General features: G+C 38.2%; 1 protein-coding gene across 5 annotated transcripts in view; it reads left to right on the plus strand.

The window, feature by feature from the left end:
- Positions 1–22759, plus strand: part of GRM1 (glutamate metabotropic receptor 1) — a 178298-nt gene that overhangs the window by 107812 nt on the left and 47727 nt on the right. For all 5 annotated transcript variants that reach the window (XM_051811294.1, XM_051811295.1, XM_051811296.1 and 2 more), the window contains exon 4: positions 4279–4514. In XM_051811294.1, coding sequence (XP_051667254.1) covers positions 4279–4514 — 236 coding nt within the window. The remainder of the gene's footprint in view (positions 1–4278; positions 4515–22759) is intronic.

Consider the following 22759-nt stretch of genomic DNA (forward strand, 5'->3'; position numbering starts at 1 on the left):
TACTCCCCACAATAACCACAGGGCAAGCAGTCCTCACAAACAATAGCATGCTTACTTTTGTGGATTTGCCTGTTTTGAAAAAGCATCTGGACTAGTAACTCTCTGAGTGCTGTGCTGGGAAGCAGAGTAGAGATGCTGCTGCATAGCTTGAGTTAAGCCCTGAGGAGATGAAAATAGAAAGGCTGATTGCTGGTTGTCTCATCAGCCCTTGTGAAAAGCAGCTGACAGTGTTCATGTTTGGAAGATGAGAGGAAATTGGAAATCCATTCCATTTCCCCCCACGTTTCAGTCATAAGAATATATATGACTACAATTCAGAAAATATAGGGAGGCTAACATGTTTAACCCAAACTCAGTGATGTCCATTGTCACATATTAGCAGAATAGTAAACTGGTTGAGAAAAAAATAGCTTCTTTTCTTCAAACTCGGTCTGTGATAATGGGAAATAGGACTTCTGATGCTAGATGAGGTAACCCTGGGCTTTTTCCCTTTCTGCCTTATTTTTGTTTGTGACTGAATGCTGAAATTTGGATTTGGCATCATGAATGTCAGCTACCAGACTGGGACTTGGACTACAAGCAGCTTGCAGAGCATCAGTGACCGTTTTAACTGTGATAAACACCACAAAACCACAACAAAGGCAGTTCTTTCTCTCTTAAGAGAAAAAAGAGTTGTTGCTAGTCTGACACCCACATTCTTTTTCCTCCCTCACTGTTTCTGTCATCACACTATAAACCCCTTTACAGAGCTTCAGATCAACTGTTGCACAAGATACCCAGCATGTTTCAAGACCAGATTGTCACACGCACGGACACTCATCAGGGAAGGTAGTTTGGGTAATGGATATTGGGCACCTCCTGAAATCTGTGGTAAAGACACAAAGAAAGGTGGGTTAGGAGAAAGTGCTGTGTGTGGTGCTACTTGCTATTCAGCAGGATGAAAGAAGGATAGTAGGTGGAAAGTGCTTGATTCTGACAACGAAAGAATAGTATGTACTTCTTTTTTTAAATGAAATTTCAAATTTACATTGAATCAGCTATTGGTCTTGTGATTCTGTCACTGACATGCACACTGTCATCTGGACTTCAGTATTGTGCTGTTGCCCAGCATTAGAAATATCAGGTTTCTTATTATTTATAAGGCACTAAGGATGCACAGTTCCTAGACAATCTTATATATATATATAGTTATAGATATAGATATAGATACAGATATAGATATAGGTATAGATATAGATACATCTTAACAGTAAAAAGAGATACTGAAAGATATTCTAACAGGATCTTATGTCTCTAATAATCCTCCCATAGCTGCTGGTAGAGCTGGACAGGCCCCTTAGAGCACTTTTCAGCTCAGTCAGCCTGCAACCAGGATGCCAGGGAACCCCTAAGAGACCAGAGGACTTCTCTTTACTTCCTTGATTTTACTGAAAGTAGAGCAAAGCTCCTATATGAGCTTCAACACATATGAACATTTTTTCTCTGATTCCAGTGCTTTTTCTTCACATTTAGTTGAAGACAAAACTTATCAGATAGATTTGAGGAAGTTGAAGAGAGAATAAAAAAATATTTGGGGCCAGAAGGAGACAAAGAAACATTAGGTGACAATCTGTGTTCCAATGTAGGGAATTTTTAAATAAGCTGCTCTCAGAGAACTCAAAATACACTTTCTCTTGTGTTTGCAGATTTGCTCTGCTTTGCCTTCAGAGTGTATGTGGCAATTTTTCAAGCCAAACATATTGGTGTGGGGGGGAAACCAATAACTATTTTTTGGCTGGTAAAAAACCAAAACAGCGGAGAAACTACCTCCTTTCAAGAAGGTCTTGGAAAAATGGCTCAATTTACATAATCTTTTTGACTCGCTTATGTTGCTGCTTGAGTCTACAGTTTGAAAGGCAAAAACATTGTGACAAATAATGAAGTAATCATGCAATTAGGACTCAATTACTCATGCTGTTAGAGTGATCTTTTGCTTATTTTTCCCCCACATAGGAAAAAATAAATATTGTGTCTTTTTCTCCCCTCTGGTGCTCATTTCCAGCTTGAATTATGTGAAATCCAGAAAGTTAGTTCTCATGGTTTTACCTTCATAGGGTTATCCATACCAGGGTTATCTAGGCCATGGTCTGTCATGAAGCAGTCAGGATACACATTTTGCCTTCAGAATATGGACAAGTGAGCAGTGTGGAGATGCAGAGGGGTTGAACAGTGGCTTTTTTCTCCTCTTCAAAATTCAAAGCAGTCTAGGGGCAGGGAGCAGGGATAGACAAATTGTCATTTTTGAACTCCGTGCACCCCTGTGGCAATTCAAGTGCAGCTGTCAGGTTCAGTCTGTGCCAGGTGGTTGTCATTTGGCCTACACTGGTGCAAGAAGCTGGGTAACCTGCACTTCTGGGTGTGGGAAGAAGCAACCAGCAGATGTTGCCAGGTTCAGCTTGACAGAGAGAGTCACTTTGGGATACTCTGGCACTCTTCAGCCATCACTGTCTCCCTGCTACGACCTACACTCTGCATCTCCCCCAGCTTTTCGCTCTCACACCATGTGTGAAATGCAACATGCATACAAATATATCTCACGCTATATGAAGATACTAGTCATTGATGAAATACTAGTCACTGATTTGCAAGGTCAGAAATTTTCGGCAAGGCCTTGTCAAATGGAGAAACAAGAAATCCTGTCTCAAAGGTGCCATGTAGTGCCATCTTAAAGTACAGCTTTGTGAGTCCATGAGACCAGGTTGAAAGGAATCTGTTGAACACTCAGCGCATTGCCAGATGTCCCATGTCTTAAATAACTTCCCATAAGAGAGGCTTGGATCATGTTTCCCATGTGGAAAAAATTCAGTACATGGGTTTTCCTGTATTTTTATGGAGAACTGGACATTTTTTTCCAGGTGTTTAGAGCATAGACGTAGCAGTTAATGTGAATGCCAGCTAAACCATGCAGCTGTTTAGTCTGGTGGCTGGGGGGCAAAGACTCACACATGCCCAATGCATAGTCACTTTATACCTGTTTGTCTAGGACTGTGACAGAGCTTGCTACTTCAAATCTTGTCTATTTTTCACTGTGGAGTCCCAGGCACATCTATGCTGAGTGTCTCATAAATGGCCTCAGCTGGTAATGGTCTGCACCACAATGGTCTGCCATCTCAAGCCTGTGTGTAAGAGGCTTCTAACAAGGACCTTCTTTCAGTCTGTCTGAAATTCAGGATGCAATCCTCTTCAGGGTGAATCTGAGACTTCTCTCAGCAGTCAATTGCATTTTTCATCTTGAGCTCTTTGCTGCTGGAAGTGCTTCATCTGTCTACTTTTCACACAAGCACTGCCACTGATTTGATTCTGAGTGGATAGAACTGGAACTGAGGTGCCAGAATAATCTATTTCTCTCGTGACACACACAGCATTTTAAAATTAAGCAATGGCTGACTTATATTTGCACTTAAATTAGACTGTAATAGCACTACTCTTAGGAGACTGTAATAAGAACTGGAGAATGACACTAAATCAATGGACTTCTAAAGAAGAAGAAAAAGAATTAAAGGAACTGAACTAAAACTCAGATGATAAGCCCAATGGACTTCGCTCAAACCTGTTAAAATAGACTTTCCATGAAATAATGTTATCAAGAAACAGATTTATCTTCAGGTTTTTAAAAGTATCTCATATATGAACAGAGAAGCAAAATAGAAAGCCATTGTTTGTTAATTGAAAAAAAAAAACAGAAGAAGAGGAAAAGAAAACATGTTATCACAAACCCCGTGGAGCATGAGATTAGCATGTAGTTTTCTTTTTAGTTTGGTCAAGTAGTCATATTTCATTCTCTTCCAACACAGTGCATTTCTCACTTTATATTTGATCTGAATTGCTCTTTTAGCTGTATGATCTGTGCATGCTGAGGTCTATTCAGCAAAACATCCAGGATCCTGGCTCAGTTTGCTTTCCATCAACATTAATTTTCTCAGTTTCCACCCCTTACAAGACAGTGGAAAGAAGGCAGAATCTCTTCAGACATAACAGCAGAAGCTATGCCCAATAACCTTTCCAGAGGGACAAGGATAAATCCTCATTATTCCAGATGAGTTAATGAGGACTCTGCATGAAATCAGTCAGACTGCTCATTACAAGCCTCTATTACTCTGCTTTCTCTGCCTGAATTTTACACCTTTATATTCCCCCTTAATCACTTGCTTCCAAGGGTGCCGGCCTGCTGTTTTCTGGTTGTTTTTTCAAAACAAGCTTCCTGTCTTTGTGTAATAATGGTTTTCTGCCTCTTTGCAGTGACGGTTGGGCAGACAGAGATGAAGTCATTGAAGGTTATGAACCCGAAGCAAATGGAGGCATTACTATCAAACTGCAGTCTCCTGAGGTCTTGGCATTTGATGACTACTATCTGAAGCTGCGTCTGGACACCAACACCCGCAATCCTTGGTTTCCTGAGTTCTGGCAGCACAGATTTCAGTGCCGTATCCCAGGGCACCCACTAGAGAATCCCAACTTCCAGAAGAACTGCACTGGTAACCTGTCAATTATTTTTCTGTTTTTGAATCTGTGCTCTGGCAAAAAATTTTCTATGGTTTTGGTTTTTTGGGGGGTTCTGTGGGATTTTGTGTGTGCTTGTTCTTGTTTTGTTTTCTATTTTTATGGTATTTGGTTTGGTTTTTTGGGTAGTTTTCTTTTTTTTTGTTTGGTTTTGGTTTTGGTTTGGTTTGGTTTTTGTGTGTGTGTGTGTTGTTTTTGGTTTTTGTAAGGTCCAAAAAATGGTAAAAAGTGTAATCTCAAATTGTACAGGTATTAATCTCAACTCCCTGAAGTATGTCTGGTATTGGTCGTACAGCCTCCACTCAATTTAGTTCTTCTCTATTATAGAGTGACTTGTTCCCTTTTCATACTTTAGGGCTATGCTAAGTCTGAGAAGGTTGTCCAAGTTTATAATAGGGCTTGTAAAAAAAAGTAATCATAAATTTTACAAAAATAGGAAGAAATTTATACTTTTTTCCCTAAAACTCAGCTTTTCTGATCAACTTAATAATGAGGAATTTCACAGAAAATATTATGACATAAAAAATATTTTAAGGAAAATTGATGAGTCTTATATTTGGCCAGTCATCTGCTTCACCCTTTCTTTTCTTACCCATTAAAACATTTATAGTTTGTTTCCACTATTTAGCACTCATATAAAAAACCACATTCTTCTACAGATGAAGGTAAATCTTACCTCATAGAAAGGGAAGAGTACTTGTGTATAGACAGATTTTCTCTTCCATTCAGAATCTGAGAAAAGAAAACAAAATGTTTCAGTAAGATTAAATTTATTAGCAGATTGAGTGAGAAGTGATTACATTCCTGTAAAATACATGCTGAATAATTTTTGTAAATATTTTTTTTGTAGTTTGCAAATGCATCCTTTCTAGTCAAAATGTATACTTGTAGTAAGGAAGTTACTTCATTAGAAACAAACCTAGTGAAGCTTGACTTCCCATGGATTTCTGTCCTATTCTTTACATCTCCACCTCCTCTATCCCCTAGCAGTAATCTCAGTTGGTCTTCATGTGCTCCCTGAGATGCATTCTCATAGTTTCCAGCTCTTCCTTCTCCATCAGTAATACTTTTTAACAAGAGCTTCCACAGTATCTTTTGTTTCTCCCAAGTTCTCTTATTCACAGCTGAGACACATCACCAAATACTGTCACCGACTTAAACTCTAGCAAAATGTTGATTTATGGTATATACATTTAATTGGCTTTGAGACTGCTTCAGCTCAGACAAAGGAGTTAACATGGGTCAACAAGGGCAAAAATTGCTAAGGAGAGTTGAGTGATTGATGCAGTGTAAATGCACAGCCCTCTTTTGTAAGAAAAGAAGATTAAAATTACACTGTTCTGTTCATTCCATTTACACAAATAAATTTTAGGCTAATATTCTATAAAAAGGCCTAATTTTGAGGCATCTCAGCAGCTGTTGTAAACATGGCTAGTTTTTTATCCAGCCTCTGTTTGGTTACAAAACTAAAAAATTGAGTCTGAACCAGCATAGTTATCCTTCACCTGCTGTATCAAAGGCAAGTACCAGCTGGTGAGTTCAAAACGGCCAAGATGAGATACTTCTGCACAGAATGTGTAGGTGAGTTTTCACATAGTGATTGCCATACAGTCCAAAACTGTACTTAAGCAAAAAACAATTAAACAAATTCATGGAAGAAAACCAGTAAATGTTGCTTTATTAAAAAAACTCACAAACACACACAAAAAAATCGACAAAACCCAAACCAAACCAAAACCAAACAAACACACAAAACAAACAAAAACAAACAAAAAAAAACAACTCAAACTTTCTCAGGATAACCCAGGGTGGAAGCCGGTGGACATTGGAGAGGGTTTGAAGAGATATCATTCTGTGCCTGCTCCATATTCTGGGCTTCTCAAGGTGTCAGGTATCAGAGACATGAACCACTACATTCTGATAGTACTGATGAAACACAAAATCATTTGTCCACGTTGGTAGACTCTGAAAGTTAGTAGAGTCAATTTGGGAATTCAGATATCTTTCCCTCCTCTAAAACCCCTATATTTTTGTGTGAAATCTCAATATGTGTGATACTTAGGCTTTGCTGAAAAGCAATCAGCTTTTAAATTTCACAGTGTACCACTGATAATGCTCAGGCTTATCACACAGAGCTAACAAGTCCAAAAATATCTCAAATCAGCAAAGAGCAGCATCACAAGGTATCTATTCCCACTAATGGCATACCTACAGAATTAAGAGATTGATTTAAAGGCAGTACTGCTCAAGTTCATCTTCTGTGTCTGGAAAGTTAACATCTCAGGAAACTATGTAATGAAAAAGAAGGCCTAAGACAAAAATTCTTGTGATATCTAGGGAAGCATAGTATAATGGTAGTTACAAAGCTGGGGATTGCCTAGAGGCATCCAGAAAAAAAACAGGAGAGGCAGCACTGTTCTGTGACTACTTTATTAAGAAAAGATTCAGAATACTCAGTTTGTATTGGAGAATCTTCAGTTACTGCCTGTCCATTATAATTTGCTCACATACAGTCTAATTACTTTACTGAGTTTCTTCAGAATTGCCACTGGCATGCGAAGTTCAATTTTTATCATTTGTGGATAGGCAAGGACTTCTCAAGCAATTACAGCTGCTGGATTTCCAATTTTTCACACTCTGTTATTGTTGAGTCAGCAGTAGCTTGGGATTCTAGGCTCACTATAAAGCAAAGGAAAACTCGTTCCTAGAAATCTCCCTTCTCTGATGACAGGAATTCCCTCATTCAGTCCCTGAGAAGACTGATGTTGTCCTTTAGAAATTCTCATGTAACACTGAGCTCTGAATGTACATGTTCTGAATGTACATGCATATTATGAAAGAAAAAGGTCTAAGCACTATTGGAAGGAAGAAAGTCCAAGTGCATTCTGCTCTATGAAGTCTGTATGATGCCCAAGAGTTGGCCACATTTTCAGAACAGTTTATCTGGATGTACTAGGACTACATAGTAGTAGCATAAATTCTTGGGAAGACAAGAAAACCATCGAGAGTTTTGCAGTGACTGCTCCTTTGGATCATCCTTTCTTGCAAAAATTCAATGACTTACTTTTCCCACTTGGGTGGAAGTAAATGAGTGGGAACTATTTTTGACGCATTCTTTACAATGTGATAGCCAAATGCCTCTCATAAGGGAATATCTCTTTCCCTGTCCCCCTTTCTTTCCCTCCCTCTTTTCTCTCTATCTGCTATAGGAAATATTCTTCCTCAACATGATAGGATTCAAGTATAGAAATTTTCTTACATGTAGTTTTCTTGGATCTGACTGGGATGGAGTTAACTTTCTCCATAGAAGCTCTCATAGCACTGTGCTTTGTATTGGTAGCTAAAAAAGTAACACACCAGTTTTTGGGCACTGCTGAGCAGCGTTCACACAGCACTGAGGATCTCTCCAACCCCTTATGCCCACCCTTAAAGGTTGGTAGGCTGGGAGTGGGTAAGAGGCTGGGAGGTGGTATGGCCAGGACATTTGACCCAAACTTACTGAAGGTTTCATACGTATGATATCATGGCTAGCAACAAAAGATGAGAGAAAGGATGAGGAGGTGGGGGGAGCATTCATTATTAAGGCATTTCTTTTCCAAAGCAAGTGCTACATACTGAGACTACCTTTCCCAGGAAGTAACTGGACATTATCTGTTGACAGGGGTAGAGAATATATTCTCCTTTGCTTCCATATATTGTCTTCGCTTTTCTTTATTAGATTACCTTTATCTTGACCCATGAGTTTTTAATTTTATTTTGCCTCCTCTGTCCTGTTGTTAATTATGTGTTTATGTTTTATAAATAATATGAATTATTTGGAGAAGACATTATGACTAGTTTTTTGTTCATTTGCTTCTGGTTTTTCATTTCCATGTTTGGAAGAAAGCTGCTACATTTATCTAATATTTTATATTTCCAGAAATTTTTTAAAACCAGACTGTCAATCAATATACAATAAAAGTAAATATCTTTCTTCTTTTGGGAGCCATAACGAAAAATGTGATCATCACGAAATGAAGGAAAGAACCAATATACATGTGCCTTTATAAACAACATAGAAGACAGTTTACAGAAAACATACGCACTACAGCAGGATATGACAAAGGTTTTCTGAATCTAATATTTACACCTACATTTACCATTGCGGGTTCTAACAGTAAAAGTTTGCACTCCTCAGATTAAAAGGATCCTCGTGTAGGCTTGTGACATTCAGCCTTCTCAACTACATGGGCAAACTGATGGTGCTGCAAAGGAACAGGACATATGAGTCATCCTCCCTTGTACCTCCTTGGGACTCCTGTCTCCTATGGCTAGAGGGAGACATGGGCACTCCTGACTGTTTGGACTGCCACAGATGATTTAAACTTTTATCAGGAGCGTGATGAGGACAAAAGCACACAATTAAAATTATTTGAATTTTTCCTAGAAATCGATTGTTTGTGCAAGTTGTGCATCAGAACAATTAGCAGAGATATAAATGTTTAACCAAACCAGTAAGTCAATCAGATGAAATAACACAAGTTATCTGAAAACAAGGAGAACTGCCTTCTGTCAGGCCCCAATGTCTTTTATTAGATGATACCTTCTCTTTCCTCATTTACCTGTAGGTGGAAAATTTTAAACACCCGTTGCAGCTTTACAGATTGTCATTACTGGCAGCATTACCCCATAATACAAGTGGAAAGGAGATGTAGAAGCTATCATATGTAGGCACAGACCCACACACTCACACATATCTAGGTACCACCCAGAGATACTCTGTACACAAGGATATTATCTGAAAAATAACCAAGTAGAGTTCTTAAAACAAATGTGTTCCTTTTAATAGATTGTGGCAAGTAGTGGTGTAAAGAACAATTAATTGTGAGCCCAAGTGGTAAAACTTGAACCATGCAAACCACAGAATTTCCTACTCAGAATAAGCTGCATTGGCATCCATAGGGAGAATAATCTGATGGAAAGTTCATGCTCAGAAGAGTAGTGCTGCTAGAATAAACTTTTGTTTTCCCACTCACACTGAGAGGTCTGGGGAAGTGCAGAAGTCTGCTGGTGTGGAGGGAGATAGAAAAATGATAAAAGCAGCTACTGCAGCTGGGCTAGGTTGCTGGCTGAGCCAGAGGGCTACAGTAGCACAGTAAAGTACTAGACGAGGATTTCCAAAGGTTTCCTTCAGCTGATATTTTTGAGATCCATACAGTAGAAAGCAGCTTTGAAGGAACCTGCAAGTTCAAACCTTTAATTTAACTCTAGATTCAGGCTCAACTCTGCAGGAATGGAAAAGCAGGGCTATTCTGTTCAAAGCAGTAGCACTCTACACATCATGCTATGCAGTGCACTGTCTACTTTCTGCAAAGGCCACTTTGCTGCTTTTCTCAGGTTTATTCTATATAAAAATTCCCATCACAAGGGCACATTTTTCTTGTGAAATCTTGAGTATTTCAGTATTTTCTACATTGTCACATTTTGCTATACCCAGCAAAAAGGGAGGTAGGTCAAAATGAATGCTTTTAAAATTCTTTCAGATCTGAAAGAATCTTGCTTCTGTTTTTTCTGTTGAATTTAATGTGTGAATACAAATTAGGGCCACTTATTTTATCTTCTGATTTGCTTAGCTCTAGTTTGCTGTTAATCAGTGAGGCATTGTCCTCATGCAGATATTTTTCAGAAACTCCTAATCTTAGTTTAGCTTTAAGATGGATCTTTTCTGTGGTATTGTAGTTGAACACAGCTATGTGCAGATGTCCAGTTAAAGGGAAGATAAAGTGGATTTTTGTGATCTGTGTATTTGCGATTAATGTGTTGCATATTGCAAGGGTTAAAAGGGAATATTTGGATCCTCCTAACAAACATTTGAAAACTATGCTTAATTTCACAAAAAGCTGTGAGTGTACTCTGTTAAATTATGACATGGCCCAGCTGGTTAGGGTGGCTGAAACCACTTCGCTCCTCAGCTCCAGCGCAGCTGCAGCATCTACATTAGGACCTGGGAAGCCATGGGATTGTCTGAAAGCAACTGGATGGTTGAGGGACTGCTGTGTAGCCTGTGCCTTGCACATGTGATATCCATCCCATCAGCACGCAGCCATGTGGTTCCAGGAAGCTAGCCCATTAGACAGAAGCTTTCTCATGTGAGGGTACGGACTTTTAAAAAAAACAACCCCCCCCCCCCCAAACCAAACCAAACCAACAAAACAGTCAAAACCCAACAATGCAAAACCATCAGCAAACTTGGCAAAGGAGAAATTTGGAGTAAGCTATATTTCCACTGAAGTAAGATACATTGGTGTTCATACTCATTTGTATTCAGACGGCTAATGCTGGTGTTTTTAATAAGACCTTAGCATTAAGAAGTTCTCTTCTTAATGGAAGAAATGGTTTATTCTTTTAGAATAATAAGAAAACCAGAAATAATGAAAAGGAAGAGAAACGTATAGTACTGGCTGATGGGTGGTACACTGTCATGCAAGAATTCTGAAGCCCATCTTAAATCAAAAACAATTTAAAGAGTAGTTAATATTAGATATCTTTCCTGGCTGTTCTTTGTCCTCATACAGAACCTCTTGAATTTAAAATAGGAACAGACCAGCTAGTCTGTGACCTACAATGGGGAGAGTGCTTGGTCTGTTAACATGAAATATTATCTCATACCTTTGAAGTCCTCAGGATCTCATGCCCGTACACAGACAACCATGATGCCAGTACTTAGATGTTTACAGGTCTAGATCAATGGATGGAAAAGAGTTTGCGATTTGTTCCATTTTTGATCTCCATCCCATATAGGAGCACAGATGAATATGTGTATTTTATTACTTTCATCATATTTTTCCACTCTAATCTATAGACCCTATTAGTTTTGGATGTTGTGCTGGTGCCAAATATTTAACATATTCAGAGAATGGATTTTTTTTAACTCCTTTGCCCCATTCGGTGGGAATATATTCTATAGTTAATATGAAGGTTGCTTATTTTCAACACTGAAGCAGCCTTTTCTGATGAAGATGCTCAAAATTAGCTCCTCAAGTGCATGCTCTGAGCCCTAGATAAATTGACCTGCTTTTTAAGGGCGCTGATCTCCCCTAATTCCCATGAAAATCAACACCAGCTAGAGAAGTTCAGGTATTAATCAAGTCAATTAATTAGGTGCCTGAATATGTATTCAGGTTCCTAATGTAAGTATTGTAAGGTGGTTAATGTTCTGAAAGCTGCAGGACAATTACTGAGTTCAGTCTCTTTCTTTCAGATAGTCTCAGGCTTCATATGAAAAGCATGGAACTGGAAATTTAATCAGTCCTGTGTTTTCCATTTTTCTACCATTGTATGTTACAATGTAATATCTGTAAAGGTATCTAATTTGACTTCTTTTTCTTTTCATTAAGAGTGAAAAACTTGATTAAAGTAGCCAAATAACATAAAAGTATTCCTTTACATTTGTAAATGAATTTGATATTAATTGTGTTCATTCCTGCCTCATGTAAGAGTAGCAGCAATTTATTATCTGCTAAACTTGTTCCAAATAACTGATCTGTTAAGAATAGGAGTTCTAAATATGTCTTTAATTAAGTATGCAAATAAGGCAGCAAGGTTACATAGCTACTGGAGGGATAGGAGAAGAATGAATTTGGGTTTTCTTTCTTTTTAATTGTTTTTCCACAGGAGTTCAGGTCATGTAGAAAATGGGCTCAGTGGAATCTTGTCCTTGCATAAATTTGGTCAGGATCCAGAATGGCACTGGAGGAAGGCTGTAAAGAAACCAAGAGAAGCAGGCACATCCAAGGTCTCTGCGATAACAACCACATTAAATAATAATCGCATTAAAATGGTGCCTGAGGCTTTAAGAGCATGGGCAATTGTGGGACCCTGCAGAGTCTGAGAGAGAGAGGCTCAGAGATAGTTTGTTGTTGAACTGTGACTGACAGAAAAAACTATAGGATACACAGTAAGAATAACACACTAAATTCCCTGTTGTCATGTTCCCAGGAAAGGATACAGAAGAAAAGAAGAGAAAATAGTTAAAACCAAAACAAAATAAAGAATCCCAGTCAAAGATTAAATTGGGGGTGCGGGATCATGACTCCTGCTCAGAGTATGGCCTCTCACCTGGATGAGACAGGGTAAAAGCCCTCCATTCCATTCAGCCTGTTTATGAATCTTCCACTGAAGTAATTGGGTTGTTGCCTATGTCATTTAAATGCAAAGGCTGAGCTTGACCTTTCAAATGCCTTTGTAGCATTAAATTTTAGTCAGCTAATGAAATAATAAGATGGATTTCAAATATTACATTAGGATTTGAAATCAGCATCTGCTGATTACTAATACAAACCACTCAATCAAAGAAAAAAAATCATCTGGCATATTTTTTCCTGGTTTTAAGATGCAATATTAATTTCTAAGTAAAATAGGAATTGCAAAATAATATATTGCTGTAGAAGGTAAATAATACTTCAAATAAGTTATAGAACATGATGTGGTCATTTTGCCAGCAGATTGTACACAGTCCACCATTTAAGAAAACCAAACTAGTCATAATAATTATTTGTCAAACTCTCATAATAGTTACTCTCTGTCTCTAAGAAAGATTATAGAGTCACTTCAGATTATGTTCTATATTGTCTGGTTTTGGAATGAACGTGTCATTTAATGTTATGTCCTAACTCTCTGAATTAAAGTAGATTTTTTTAAAGCCTAATTTCTTCTGACCATGTTCAGAATCACAGTCAGAGTTCTATTGATTTATAGTTTTATGCCTTGAGAATTATGTTTGGTATTTGACTGTAATAAGCCACCGTATTTTCATGTGATTTTTGATCAGTTCCATGAGTTTTCCAATAGGTGATCGCAGTATTTTGATCATGTATGTACTTCCATAAGCTAGAAGGGGCAAATATTGATTATTTTTTTAATCATCAAGTAGGTGAATTATATTTGCAGCTTACTTGCTTCATGACGGACTTAATTCCAGACATATTCATTAGAATGCGCATAATAATGAACATCAATAATTTTATGTGCATTAGGGCAGTTTTAAGTATACTTCAGGTTTGGCACATGAATACAACCATGAAAATGATGGCTCATAAACACAAAGTCATGTTTCTTTTCAAACCATTTGTACTGATACTTGCCTGGGAATACAAGATACAGAAACTTATTTATTTCAAATAAGTACAGTTATTTTCTTCTGTTGTTTTCTAGTCTATTAATTCCAAAGGATAGGAATCAAGATAATAGCCAAAATGAGGTAATCAAAACCCTTAAAACTTGAAATTTTGGGCAGTTTTTTCTTATGTTGCTTCACTGTTAAATATTCTCTGAATTGTATTTCTCAAGCTGCTCTCACTGAAGTACCCATGCAAATATCACAAGTATGGATTTTTTTTTTTTTAAGTGGGCTGGGTTTTTTCTCACCTTGCACTGAGCTATACTTTGTAGATCCTCCCATTGCTATTCCATTAAAAACCAGTCTTCACTGCAGAGCTATTTCATCATGAATATTCCACTAGAAGCCAGGAACAAAGGGAAGCAATGCTAAATTTTCCTGCCAAGCCTTTAACAGCTAATAGCAGTGGATATGTACAGAAGAGGTTTAAAATGCCAGCTTGCAGGCTTGTTTAGAGGAGAAAGAATCTCATGATATCATTCTCATAGGGCCATAAACCCTAGATTTTTTTCATAAACAAAATTTCTTATGAAGAATTCTAGGCCAGTGGGAAGAAACACAGAAGCTTCGGGCCATACTGTTATCCCCTACAGAAGCTTTATTAGGCTGATGAGCTTCTGTCAAGCCATCTGCTCTAAGTGGATCTCTGCAGACCTTCATTTAACAGAGTTTCCCCTCTACATTGAGCTGTTGTGGAATTTCTGTTTGCTTCTTGCTCCTTTTCCCGCTGCTATAAATACTGTTGAGGACATGTATTCTTACAACTTTTCAGCTCTGTAATCAGTTTCTTTCAGTTCTGAGTGTTGGAGTTATAAATGCATGGGAATAATCTGCATATGTTGCAAACCTGTGATGGTACAGAGCTACACCTTGCAAGGGTCAGGCTAATGAAGTGAGACACCACTCTTCCGGGGTAGCTGGCATGCAGACAGCTGTGCGTGGCCCTTAGGTGGTGCATTATGTTTCCCTTGAAGTCCTTTCTTCTGCTGCTAGCCAATACAAGAGACAGAGCAGGCAATGCAAATTTATGGAGAAGGAGAAAAGGAACTTTTTCTCCACCATAGGCCTGTTTTGCCCCTACCTGCCTCCCACTTCAGTGATGCAATTCTGGCAAAGCCACACTGGCAGCTGCTGCAAAGGCCTCCAGCCTCCCTCTAGCCTCTTCTGAAGGCAAACAGGGGCTGCAGCATTGCACATCAGCTGAGAGTGTTTATGAATATGTAGTATCTTACCCAGACACGCTCTGTCTGCTCACTCCTGAACTGTCATGTCCATACATCAGGCACGCCCAATCTTCATATTCACTTGAAGCTGCAGCCAGCTTTAGGAAAATGCCAGTCTTCTCATCACCTGCTGAGCTTCTTCAGGTCATTAGAAAGGAGATACGAGAAGAAAGCTTTCTCTGCTCACTTGGACGAAGACATATTTGAACACAGCTTTATCATTTCCCACAGCGTAAGCATGAATTATGTGCATTGTCACTTAAGCACATCTTAAATGTGCTTTTCCTGGAGCCATAGTTGTGTGAGAGTCTGAATGTCCATGGGGAGAGGCAGAAAGGGCAGGGAGAAAAGCAAGCTTCAGACTCTTATGCCTGTTTAGCAGAGTTTGCAGACTGGGAAATGAAGGAGCAGAGATCGGTTTCCTTTTGTTTTGCTCCCAAGTCGCGTGGTGGATGGACTGGACCCATGAGTTCAGACTTGGCGTAAGGCTGGCAGCACTGCTCAGTCCCCTTTCTCTTGCCCTGTGCCTGGAGACTGAGACTCCATCTGCATCTGGTTAATGAGTGAGTCAGCGACTTGTGCAGTCATTTTTCCTCATAATATTTCAGCTTCACTGTGGCACTGTTGTATTTGTGTATGCCAGACTCATTCCAGAGTCTTTGACACTAAGCTCTTAAAGCCCTAATGTGCTTACATAACATGATATAGAGAACGAAGAAAATAAATTTAATTTTAATCTTTTCCCACTGCTTCTGACACACAGAGAGAGACAAAAGAAAGACATTTCCTTTCAAATACTGAGGAATAATGTGGCATCCTCACAAAAACAGACAGGGAAACTGAATACACTGGTGGTGTATATCTAAAAAGTGGACTAATCTTCCAAGGTTCGGGTTTTAGACACCTGAAATGAAGGAAAACCTGTGCTTTGATTGCTGAATTCACATTTTGATTTCCTTTAGCCATTAAGTTGACATCTGCAAAAGATACGTTGGTAAAAATAAGTGTAAAAAAACCCAAAAAACCAACCAAACCCTTTAAAATTTAATATCAACGTTATTCCAGAAGAATAAAGTTCATCAGTGATTTGACCAATTGCCAGTGAAAATTAATAACCCCTTGCCTAAAAATATTGGTGCAATCACCATGCTGTTAATGCCTTAGAGAATTCTAGTGCAAATTTTTGAGAAGCTTTTGCTGAATGCCGAACTTGTGAATGGCTTTCTCTTCTCTCCAGTTATATACAAGAATAGAAGTACACTAATCCTAATTAAAAAGCAACATTCACTAGATTTAACAAAGCAGTAGCATCTGGGAGTCTCATAGATTTCCTCATGCTCAGAAAGAAAATAGCAGCGTATCTCAACCGGTAACTGTAACAGTATCCTAGCTTTTCAGGGAAAAATACATCAAATGTAATTGCAGAAATTGAATCTCCTTGCTTGGGGAAATAAAAACCATTTGAAGAATGGAAGCAAACCCTTTCTGATTTAATGACATCATGAAAACAAAGTCTGCAACCCTATGAACTCCATTTTTTGCTTCATGAGTACTGTAAGATATCAAATGTTTATCAGCATGTTTTGAATTCAGATGTAGAACCCTCATATTATATTTCTTCCTTTTAGCTGCCCCTGTGAAAGCTCTGCTTCGTCTCTTCTTGCCAAAGGGTGGAGCAACTTGCAGTTCTGTATAGAGACATGCATTGTTTTTTATAGTGGTGACATGATGCTCAGGAGGCAGTTAAGGAAAGACCTCTATTCTTAAATAATACATCCTTCCTCATCCTTACATGGCAAATAGTGGAGCTGCCTCCAATCAAACAAATGGTTCACATAGAATGGGAATTGAGTTACCTGTTTCATCTTGTGCCCTTTTGATAGCTCTTCTCCCTGTATGTCCTTTCTCTTCTCTCTTTCACTGTATTTAGCTGTCTCTGAGATTTGCCTGTCTGCTGCAAAGATACAGACATCAAAGTATGAAGTGAAGGGGTAACCATTACACATGTGGTCCTCTTTTTTTTTTGAAAACCACATGGTTTCCTTGGAGCAGAAGTCATAAAAGAAACAATTTACCATTTTGGGATCAGTTTTTGTAAGTTGAATTTATTTATTATGGTCTCTGACAATTTTTTCAGCCTATCAATTCTCTCTCATGAAAATTACAAATGTTTTTTTAACTGAGACTGAAACAAAGCCACTTTATTTCTGGCCATATTTTGGCTTGGCAAAACACACACACCCACCCACCCCCACCCCCCCCCCACAAATAACAATTTTTCAACACATTGTTAGTGCTCATATTAGCTTGCACATATAGACAGCATTGAGACAGCCCATGACAAGTGAAACCTGTGGCACTGATCCGCAGTTGCTTGTTCTGGTCACCAAATAACATTTCCTGGCCTTTCCCTCATAGGCAATCAGCTTGAATTGCCTGGAAAACAGGCAGTTACTTACAAAAGTAAAACTTCAGAAATTCTTGTTCCTGTATATTTGATTGTGGGCTGGAAGAGGTGAGTTTTTTGATGTTTTTATATAGAATAACTGACTTGTTTCCTGTGACTTATATTTGGGCATAATGAGCACAGCAGCGTGAACAGAAGTTCTCTTTATACCATAAAGATGTGAGGATTTTATTCAACCATATAATATTATTGAACAGAATGCATTTGTTACTAAGAAGGTGATATGAAGAGAAAAACCAGTTAGTGCACAGGTTTTGAATGCTCCATCATTGTACTAACCACATCTAGAGGCATCATAATCTGCGTCATTCACTGTACAGTTCTTTAAAGTGACATTGTTAAATAATTTTGTTGTTATCTTTGATGTTAAATAATGTAAAAGATATCATAAAAAGATGTCATAAGAGGGAGTAAACTGGAAATATTTGTAAAATATCTGAACAAATAATGACAAATGAGTTAAAACAAATGAAGCCCTTTGCAAAAATTATTTCATAGAATCTTAGATTGGCATGGTTGTTCAGAGGATTAGCCATTATTAAATGTTCCCATGTGCTGAAAGATAAGCCATTAGGGAAGAAGGCTAACCTGTCTGAACACAGATCTTTGGCTGGAACTCAGGAAAAAAAAGGAGATTTTATGGCCTTTGGGTAAAGGGACAGGCAACTCAGGAGGACTACAAGGATGTCATGAGGTTATGCAAGGAGAAAATTAGAAGGGCCAAAGCCCAACTAGAACACAATCTGGCTACTGCTGTAAAAGACAGTAAAGTATGTTTCTATAAATACATCAGTAACAAAAGTAGGCCTAAGGAGAATCTCCATCATTTTTTGGATGTGGGAGGAAGTATAGTGACAAAGGATGAGGAAAAGGCTGAGGTACTTGATGCGTTCATTGCCTCAGTCTTTAATAGTAAGACCAGTTGTTCTTGGGGCATCCAGCCCCTGAGCTGGAGACAGGAACAGGGAGCAGAATGAAGCCCTCAAAATCTGAGGGGAAATGGTCAGTGATCAGCTACATCACTTAGACACCCATAAATCTATGGGACAGGATGGGATCCACCCAAGAGTATTAAGGGAGCTGGCAGATGTTTTTGCCAAGCTACTTTCCATCATTTATCAACAGACCTGTATAATGAGGGTGGTATCAATCAATGGGAGGTTGGCAAAAGTGAAACCTACTCACAAGAAGGGCCAGAAGCAGGATCTGGGGAACTATATGCCTGTCAGCCTGACCTTGGTGCTGGGAAAGGTTATAGAACCGATAGATCATCCCAAGTGCCATCACATGGTACATTCAGGACAACCAAGGGATCAGGCCCAGCCAGCATGGGTTGGTGAAAGGCAGGTCCTACTTGACCAACCTGATCTCCCTTTTGTGACCAGGTGATGAGCCTAGTGGATGAAGGAAAGGCTGTGGACGTTGTCAATCTGGACTTTGGTAAAGCCTTTGACACTGTTTCCCACAGAATTCTCCTGGAGAAACTGGCTGCTCATAGCTTGGACAGGTGTAGTTCTTACTGAGTAGAAAATTAACTGCATGGCCAGGCCAAGAGGGCGATGGTGGGTGGAGTTAAATCCAGCTGGCAGCTGGTTACCAGTGGGGTTGCCCAGGACTTAAGTGGTATTGAACATCTTTATCAATGCTCTGCATGAGGCAATCAAATGCACCCTACGTTCCTTTCCTATTAGGGAAAATTTCTTCATTGAAAGAGTCATCAAGCATTGGAACAGCCTGCCCAGGGAAGTGGTTGAGTCACCACCACTGTAGGTATTTAAAAGATCTGTCTATATGGCACTTAGGGACATGATTTAGTGGTGGGCTTAGCAGTGTAAGGTTAATGGTTGGATGCAATTCTTTTCCAACCTAAGTGATTCTATGTTTCTAAATAAAATGAAAAAAAAATATGTTTCAAGAAATTGGTGACAAAACAGAAATGTAGAATTGATTATATTTCCTCTCCTATGTATCCAAAGATAAAACCATAATTAAATAGTTAAGCATCTAACTAAATATTCTCTAATCTTTCTAAGCAGCCAAATATCCTAAAATTTTACTAAAATCACTGTGAACTACATTTGTTCATCACATTTCATGTGTCTTTTAGTTTCCAGAATAGTCTTTAGTTCTTACTTTTCGAGTCCTGGATTTAAAAGGACTGGTCAGTTCAATGTGTTGACCTTCTGCCCTGCTCCTTGCAAGGTCCTATGGCACAAATTTGTTATGGTCAAAGTTTGTCAGGTCTTTTCTAGCATGGGACACTGTAAGATATTGACTTCCATTGTTTTCCAAGGATACACTATGACACTAATACATCTCAACACAAACTTGTACGGAGCCAGATAAAACGTTTTCTCAGAGCCATTGGGGGTTCTTTTGTTTTGTGGGAGTTTTTTAAATCCAGTTCTGCTGGAAGGGCCCTACAATGTCCATATGGCTCCAAATGCTGACAGGCTTGAGGCAGTGACCTCCCCTTTAGGAAGCCTTTTCCAGTGTTTGGCCATCCTGTGGTTAAGGCAGTGTATGTTGAGACTGAAGGATAGCATAAGAAACCTGCCTCCAAAATTTGTCCAATGCATATGAACAATTGCTATGAGCCTTGGTACTGCTCTACCAGATCATATTTGCTCTGCTACCTGGAGTTTTTGGGGGAGCCTTCTTTACTCTTTGGCATAGCTTTGTGCCAAGTTGATACACATGCAACCCAAGTATGCAACCAAAGTATGAGAGATTTCTTTTATTTCATTTTCCCAGAAATTTAGCCCCAGTTATCCTTACAGATTTTTTTTTTTTTGTATAAATTAGCACTCATATTGAATGTAACTATTGTCATGTTGTAACTTGGAACAAAGCTAAAATTTCGTATGGCCTACCCATGAAGCATGTTAATCCTGGGAAGAACCACTACAAATAAAGAAAACAGTATACACAATTTTTAATACCTTCATACCTCTGTCAGGACCACCAGAAAAGAAGATAATTCTCATAACAGATAGACCAAGTTAGTAACTTGGTTTACTAAGTAGACTAAGGCACCAAAATCGATTTTTTATGTGATCTTAAATATTCAGCAGATGACAGTATCAAACCATAAAACTATCTGCCTATTCCAGATGAAACATTATAATTTATAACAATTTTACTCAACAGATTTTGGTTTTTTAATCTAATCAAGACTCATCTATGAACAGACTGTGTTCTTTATCAAAGACATGTTTTTGTTCAAAATTTGCCAACTGGCTAGGTACTCATCATATTCCCCAACCAAAATGTTTTTACGTTTCTTTCCATTACAAATTCTCTCCTGCCCTAGCCTTTCTGAGGACTGCAAATGAATAATCCATTGTGCTTAGTTTCATGTTGAATATTGAACTTCTCCTATCTTTATTTTTACATGAAAGTTAACTCATGTCTTGCCATAATTCTGATAGCATGTTTTTTCTTTTTTTTCAGTTTGTCAAGTGGGATTTGCAAAATACTCTCTCTGTTCTCAAGAGCACTGTTTGCTTCACACTGACTTCACAGCACAAGCACTAGACTACATTCATGATTATTTCACATTCAGGTCCTTCTAAGTACTTAGCTGAAGCTAATATTAATTAGCTGTGAGGCACTTTATGGTGAAAGGAAAGACTCACAGTGAGTTTCATGAAAATTTGGGCTGTCCTCCCTTCTTTCCTTCCCCTTGTACATAGGTATCACTTTTAGTGGTATTGGAAGCATTTTTCAGTTGTGTGCAGCCAGAGTGCAGTGTTTGGGGCTTTTTTTAGTTGGTGTTTTGTTTGTTTGTTTGTTTTGTTTCGTGTTATTTTTTCTCTTTCATTTAGTAGTGTATGTGGGTATATACGCTCCTCCTTCAAGATTTACTGACAGAAACAAAGACTAAAATTAAAACTATGATAAGAAAAAAGACTCAGACTATTGAAAAAGTATTAAAATTAAGTTATTAAAGGACGATTTGCATTACACCCAATACAAAAATAAGTATGACATTTAGGACACCTGAATTCTTCAAGGTCATGCAAAAAAGTAACGGCCTAATTCGAGTGACTTCAATTAATCCAGTACTCACACAATGTACAATTTTTCTTTGCTTAGTGAAAGCTACGGTCTCTAAAATTAAAAAAAAAAAAAGGATGAAATCTAACAAAATACATTTTTGTTTTTAATGTTAATAAACTTTAGTGTTCAAATTCATCTTTGTAGATAAATGGTATTTGTTTCCAAAGGATGAGAGAGGAAGAAAAAAAAGTTTCGCAGTTCAGAGTTCTGCTTTGCCCTTTGTTACATTTCAAAGACCCACTGAAGAAAAATACGCCTTTATAGAGAAGCCCCATAAAAATACAGTAAAGTTCTTGCATTCATTAAAAAGTTGCCCATGCAAAAGTAATTGAACATTGATGGCCTCTCTTTTATTTATGGCTGAACGTATTTACATTATTTCATTAGTTTTAAAAATCCACATGTTTCTTACTGATCATCGTAAGTGAATTTTTAGAAGTTCAAATGCATGAGTATGCCAACAACTTATAATGAAAATAAAATAAAGTGGATTTTGACTCTAAGAAGTTAAGTTCAGGTAAAGTATGATTTCTCATGCTCAGTTTGCTGGAAAATATCATATTTACCGTAGGGATGTTTATATTACTGAGCTGGAGACAATTCATTACTGTAAAATGCTTCACATGCTGCTTTCTACTACAATACAATTATTTAACAGGTGACATTAAGGTATTCACCTCTGCAGTATGGGACTATGTGCTTGAAGCCTTACTGTAAGCTAGATGTTCACTCCTAAATAGTCAAAAGCAAATCTTTCCACAATCAAATATTTATTCTCTTTGGAGGTATGCATATTATATTGAAATACGAGAAACCAAAGCATGTTTTACTGAGTTAATACGTACTTGAGGGAAATGGCCTCTTTATAAACATTGACAGGTTCTGTTACATTTAGTTTTCTACCTCCAGCAGCCACATGAATGCTTGCCTCAGGAAACACATATGGATACTCCTGTTATCTCCTGCAAGCATTACTGATGCTCACATTCCTTTTTTTTTTTACCTAATTGAGAAAATAAGGAAGTATCCAAGCTAAACTTTCATGTGGAAAACAGGAGATAGTGAGTGCAGTGCACTATCACTCATTTTGTGATCTCTTTCACAACTGCCTAAAAGCTTCACAAGAAAGAGAGGACTGCTGCACTTAGCCCAGGTGCTTTCTACCTCTCATTCCCTTAGGGAAGGAGAACACTTTCGTTTTCTATCTACAAGAAAGCAGAATTAGTGATAAATTCACAGTGTGCTAATCCTGTGGGACTAATCAGCAGATAAAACACACCTAGAGATAGTGTATTGAGTCTGCATGTTAAC

This window comes from Manacus candei, unplaced genomic scaffold (genome assembly GCF_025592945.1).
Source record: "Manacus candei isolate 608988 ecotype Guabito, Panama unplaced genomic scaffold, ASM2559294v1 h1tg000081l, whole genome shotgun sequence".
NCBI lineage: Eukaryota > Metazoa > Chordata > Aves > Passeriformes > Pipridae > Manacus > Manacus candei.